The 6,208-nt window shown below is 38.1% G+C and overlaps 1 protein-coding gene across 1 annotated transcript in view; it reads left to right on the top strand.

Annotated features, from left to right (window-relative positions):
* FBXO9 (F-box protein 9) overlaps nt 1–6,208 on the top strand; it is a 28,581-nt gene that overhangs the window by 11,467 nt on the left and 10,906 nt on the right. The window contains exons 5-6 of the mRNA XM_006763192.2: nt 1,247–1,377; nt 2,142–2,256. Of these exons, the coding sequence (XP_006763255.1) occupies nt 1,247–1,377; nt 2,142–2,256 (246 nt within the window). The remainder of the gene's footprint in view (nt 1–1,246; nt 1,378–2,141; nt 2,257–6,208) is intronic.

Raw genomic sequence — 6,208 nt, forward strand, 5'->3', positions numbered from 1 at the left:
GTTTGAGAAGTACTGGTGTAAGCCTTCTCCATGATCAGCTGGACCAGCGGTTCTCAACCTGTGGGTCGCGACCCCTTTGGCGGTTGAACGACCTTTTCACAGGGGTCGCCTAAGACCATCCTGCATAGCAGATATTTACGTTACGATTCATAACAGTAGCAACATTACAGGTTTAAAGTAGCAACGAAAATAATTTTATGGTTGGGTCACAACATGAGGAACTGTATTTAAAGGCCCAGAAGGTTGAGAACCACTGCTCCAAGTGTTCAGGAAGTTTGTGTTAATCCCTAGAGTGCCGGGAGCTCCTCCTGTCTTTTGCCAAAAGTGCCGGGAGTGCTATCATAATATTTTTTCTTTAACTGCTGTAAAATCAGCAAAAATGCCTTGGCAATTTTAGCATAGTTCCTAGGATATTGGTTGGCACTCAAAGGGTTAAAGAAACATTCTTTTTTTTGTGCAGTTCCTTTATACAAACCTAGATGCTATGAAAGTTCTTTAAAGATGCATTTGTGTGTTTTTTTATCATATATAATAAGCCCTAAAAGTCTTTTCTTTTTTTTTTTTTTTTTTTGCCTTTTGCAAACTGTTGATAGAGTAGCTCTTGAATCCATTTAGACTCAACCACACTCATCCTTTGTTGTATTATAATAAGGTCTTCCTGGTGTCGTAACTTCATCCTCATCTAAGCCATTTGGTACATCTGATCATTTTTAAGGTTACTTTCAGCAAAAATGGAATTCTACACGTTTGTTTATATTGGTAGATGATTTGGGGGCCCTGCTAAGATTTTTTGAGTTACACATTTTCCTCTAAATGTAGGGTGATAAGGCATATCTGTTAGAAAACCCTTGGTAAGTACCTCAAATGACATCTGTTTATTTGACTTTTATCCAATTAGATGGATTACAGTCACTTAAAAGAATATGTTTACATGAGATTTTAAAAATCATGTGAAATTATCTTTTTCATTAACATATGGAATCTCTACCATGAAACTAATAAATTAAATCTCAACATTTGTTTTCCAAAATTCTAATTCTTTCTGGGTGGGAATTAAATTTCCTGAAGCTTTGTTATGATACTCTGCAAGGCAGGGCACACTTTTATCACATCAAAGAAAAAAGCAGAAGTTAGCTTTTAGATGACTTTTTATCAAGAAGATTTGAAAATACTATGAAAAATCAGTTACTAAGCTTTATGTTTGTAGACGGAGGCCCTTAGTGTACTCACCTCCCTCCTTTTGCAGCATTGAAGATAATGATGATGATAGCAAGATGGCAGATCTGTTGTCCTACTTCCAGCAGCAGCTCACAGTTCAGGAGTCTGTGCTCAAACTGTGTCAGCCCGAACTGGAGAGCAGTCAGACTCACATATCAGGTGAGAATTTACGCTTGTTACCAGTCCATGAGAAATACTTGAACCTTAGATTTTAGATTTCCAAACTTCTGAGGTCAGATAGCTGGTCTAGTTCAAAATAAGATTGGCGATCTCATTATAATTATGGTTTGTGTATAATAATAAGCTTTTCAGAGTCCAAAATAGATCAGAACTTGTAGTGCTGTTGTTCAAGGATGCCATACTTTCTTCACTGAAGATCTAAGAGCGTGAGTGTCTGAGTTGTTGGGGGCTGTCCTAAGAAAATTGGAGGAGTACTGGTATCATCAGATGTTTCAGCCAAGTTGGACAGTAGTCCTGAGATAAGCTGAATGTTTAAAAATTAATGTTTTTTTTTCTTCTCATATGTTAAGTGTTCATTTGTCATGGAGGACAATTAGAAATTTTCAAAAATAACTTTTACTGTTAAATGCAATCACACACACATATATATAGTAGATTATTTTCCTAGCACACTTATTTTAATATATCTTGGTGGCAAAAGATCTTCCAAGGGATAGGGGTGCTTTATAAAAGTAGCTTCGGATCTGTTCTATACCAAAACACACACACACACACCAAGATATTTGTGTCTTCATGTTAGTAACCATTATTAGTTTGGGGTAGTTAAATACACTCATGCTTTATGTCTGAGCAATACTGAAGGTATGATTCATACATTTGTAGGAATACATAAAGGTTTCTGCCCTGAGAATGAGACAGTAGGCAGTCAGGAGAGTCACTGAAAGGATGCTTTTCTTTTGCAGTGCTGCCGATGGAGGTCCTGATGTACATCTTCCGATGGGTGGTGTCTAGTGATTTGGATCTCAGATCCTTAGAGCAGTTGTCACAGGTGTGCAGAGGATTCTATATCTGTGCCAGGTACTTACTTTTTTTAAAACAGCTCAGGCAGTGGTAAAAGAAGGGATTATGGTCACTTGCCAATTTTAATAAAAGAACTTGATTGATGTTCTGGATAAAAGCTATTCTACAATAATTTTGCTAAGCTACACATACGTGATTTTCTCAAACTACTTAGCATTTAAAGACTGGAATGCACGGGGTTTCCATGGTGTAGAATAATATGTGGAACAGATACAGTCACACATAGAGTAGTTTGCATGCTAGCTTAGTTGATATAGCAAAGAAATCATGCATATAGCAAAAAAATACTCAAGCCATTTTCACAGTAACTCTAACCCCATTAAGTGGTAATGATTTAAATTTTGATTGCCCTAGAATTTTCTTTTAGCCCATTAAAAATTACCCTATACTTTTGAAATCATGCTGTGTGAAGAGTAATCATAGTATAACATCATTTGGGACTAACAGTCTTTCATGGGCATCTTATGTAAAAATACATACTTAGTCCTTAGCATTTAGAACTATTTTGTAACTTTAGTTCTTAAATTTTAGATGCACTATTTTTATATAACCCAATTTCATTTGGAGTCTTGTATTTTGGGTAAAATATTTGAATTGCTTGAAGTCTTTGGTTTTTGGTGATTCTGTGTCCTATTCTATTTAAGAAGTACCTATTAAATATCTAGTGGATTACCACCAACCTTTTGAAATTTGGGTCTCTCGCACTGTTCCTACATAAACTTTTCTTTTGATTACACATGAGAAAACATAGAGAGGGAGTTTATTAAGAAAACAAATTTTCAGGGATTAAACCTCATATGCTATAAAATAAAAGTAATCATTTTTAAAAATATGCATTGCAACATAAATTTGGAGGTGGTCTCTTTTTTTAGTCTGGTTCCAATATAATTAGTTTTACACCTTTAATACTGAATATTTTAAGTTATAAATGAAGTTAAATATTTTTTGAGTTGTGTAAGAATCATGTGACTATGCAATACACCTTTTAACATCACTTTTTGCACTAATCCCATAACAAAAACTCATTGGCACTCCTTGTAAAATATATCTCCAGTCTGACCATTTTACTATTTCTCTGAAGTACATTCTGGTTCAGCCACCATTACTTTTTTCTTTTGACCTTCATAGTAGCTTTTTAAATGTTAGATTGGCTATATTTATTAAATATTTGGCTTTACCTGGTAGATTTTTTTCTCATACTTTTTTATTTCTGCTTACGGCCTTTTCTGCTTAAAGAAGACCCTTCAATATTTATTGTAAAACTGGTTTAATGATGATGAACTCCTTTAGTTTTTGTTTGTCTGGGAAGCCTTTACCTCTCCTTTAAATCTGAATGATAGCTTTGCTGGGTAACTTGATCTAGAGTCAGACTATCAGTTCCTTTCTTGCAGCATTTTAAAGATGTCCTTCCACTCCCTTCCGACCTGTAAAGTTGCTGCTGAAAAATCAGCTGATAGCAATATGGGGTTTCCTTTGTATATAATTCATTTTTCTCCTGCTTCCTTTAAGATTGTCTCATTATCTTTAACTTTTACCATTTAATAACAATATGAGTTGATGTGAGACTATTTGGGTCATCTTGTTTGGAACACTATGTGCTTCCTTGACCTGGATATCTGTTTTCTTTCCCAGGTTAGAAGAGTTTTCAGCCATTATTTCTATAAATAAGATTTCTGATCCTTCCCTCTTTTTCTCCTTCTAGGATACTTATAATAGTATAAGTGTTTATCCCAGAGGTCCCTTACTATCCTTGTGTTTTTCTCTTTTTTTCCTTCTAGGATACTTATAATAGAAGTGTTTAAGCACTTGAAATTATCCCAGAGGTCCCTTACTATCCTTGTGTTTTATAATTTTTTATTCTTGCTGTTCTGATTTATAGATTTCCACTATTCTCGTGTGCAAGAGGTAGCTGATGGATGATGTTTCTCTCTCATCGATGTTTCTAACTCTCTATCCCTCTCCCTTCCTCTCTGTAAAAAATCAATAAAATATATTTAAAAAAAAAGTTCCCCCCTGAGTTCCTTTATTCCACACTCAAGTTTGGTGAGCATCCTTATGACTATTTAAAAAAAATTCTTTATAAGGCAAATTACTTGTCTTCATTTCCTTAGAGCTTTTTTTTTTTTCTGGAGAATTTTCTTTTTCCTTTATTTGAGAGAGATTCCGTTTGTCATTTTGACTTTCGGTGTTTGCTTATATGAATTAGACACAATCGCTATTTCTTCCAGTCTCGGAAAAGTGGCTTTATGTAGAAGTGGCCTCTGTATAGGATCTGTGTGCCGGATGGTTTGGGCAGGCTAGTAGGGTGCTGAGTAGGTGCTAAGGTTTTCAGGGCACTGGTCTCCCAAGTTGGAGATGCTCTGAGTGGGGGGGTCAAACGCAGGTCGTAATGCCCTGTTGATCCTGCTTGCTCCCTCATTCAGGGGCAAAATGGGCTTGGGTGAGGTGTCTGGGAACATGCTGCAGTGACCTTGCAGATAGGCCAGAGCCCCCCGCCCTCCCTATGGAAGAGGGACATAAACAATGTCGCTACTGGCACCTCCGACCCAGGGAGTTCCTGTGGCCCCCCAGCCTTCTCTGTAGTCTCTCCTGTTGTTTGGTGGAGAATGATATCGGTGGGGCTGTATTGCCAGATAGTTTTAAGAAGCTGGTTGGAGTGGGTCAGGTGCATGCAGCACTGGCAGTGTTGGCTTGAGAGGTTGGAGGGCTCCCTGCCGAGAGGCCAGAAGGTGCCTGTGATGCTGATATCCCTGCTGGCTTCCTTTATTTGGAGGCAAAAGGCCCTGGGCAGTGTAGCTGGGAACTCACTGTGGCGATCTTGCAGGTAAGCCCAAGCACCCAAGTAAAGACCCTGCTCACCATGTTGAGGGGGAGGGGACGTAAACAATGGCGCTCACCAGCTCCTCCAGCTCAGAGGTGTGCCCTCAGCTCCCAGAGGGCTCCTGTGGTTTCCCAGTCTTCTCTGTTCGTGTTCAGAAGCTGTTCATTCAGCCCTCAGTTGTCATGCAGGAGTAATTGCTCACTATGTGTTTGTTTGAGTTTGTTCATCGGAGGGGGTGGGTTCAGCATCTTCTAATGCCACCACCATTTTGGACCTCTCCCAGAGTCATCTTTTAAAAGCAGAAGTCATGCTCAAAACCCTGCAATGACCTCTATTATTTTTTCTTTATTGATTAACCGTTTGGCTGCTGACGTATTTTTTCGGACATATGCCAAAACTGCGGCACTAATTGCTCGTGTATGGGAAAAAATGTAAAACACTTTTTATACAATAAACTCACTTGTATTGCTTTGCAACAACAAAAATTAAAAAATACCAATTGTTTACATAAATTTGTTTTAAATAAGAAGAGCGCGATAGCGCTCCTTAGCAGTCAAACGGTTAATTTGTTGATGCTCAACCACTGACCCAAACTGGCTGGGCTATATTTAATTTTTTGAGGGACCTCTATACCCTTTTCCATAGTAGCTGCACCAGTTTACATGCACCCAGCTCTTTGTCTTAGTTTGTGTTGCTCTAACAAAATACCACAGACTGGGTGGCTTATAAACAACAGAAATTTTATTTCTTACAGTTCTGGAAGCTGGGAAGTCCAATATCACAACACTGGCAGATTATGTGTCGTGGTTGGTGAGGACCCACTTCCTGATTCATAGATGGGCACCTTCTTGTGCTCTTACATGGTGGAAGGGTCTAGGACTCTCTGTAGGTTCTCTTTTATAAGAACACTAATCTCATGCATGAGGGCTCCACTCTCATGACCTAGGCACCTCCTAAAGGTCCCACATCCTAATACCATCATCTTTAGGGTTTAGGATTTCAATATATGATTTTGAGGATATACCAAAATTCAGATTATAGCACCCTACATCCAACTATCAGTATTTCTTTAGTCTACTTTTTAAAAATTGTTAGCCTTAACCGGTTTGGCTCAGTGTATGGGGCGTG

This window comes from Myotis davidii, unplaced genomic scaffold (assembly GCF_000327345.1).
Source record: "Myotis davidii unplaced genomic scaffold, ASM32734v1 scaffold1497, whole genome shotgun sequence".
Classification (NCBI taxonomy): domain Eukaryota; kingdom Metazoa; phylum Chordata; class Mammalia; order Chiroptera; family Vespertilionidae; genus Myotis; species Myotis davidii.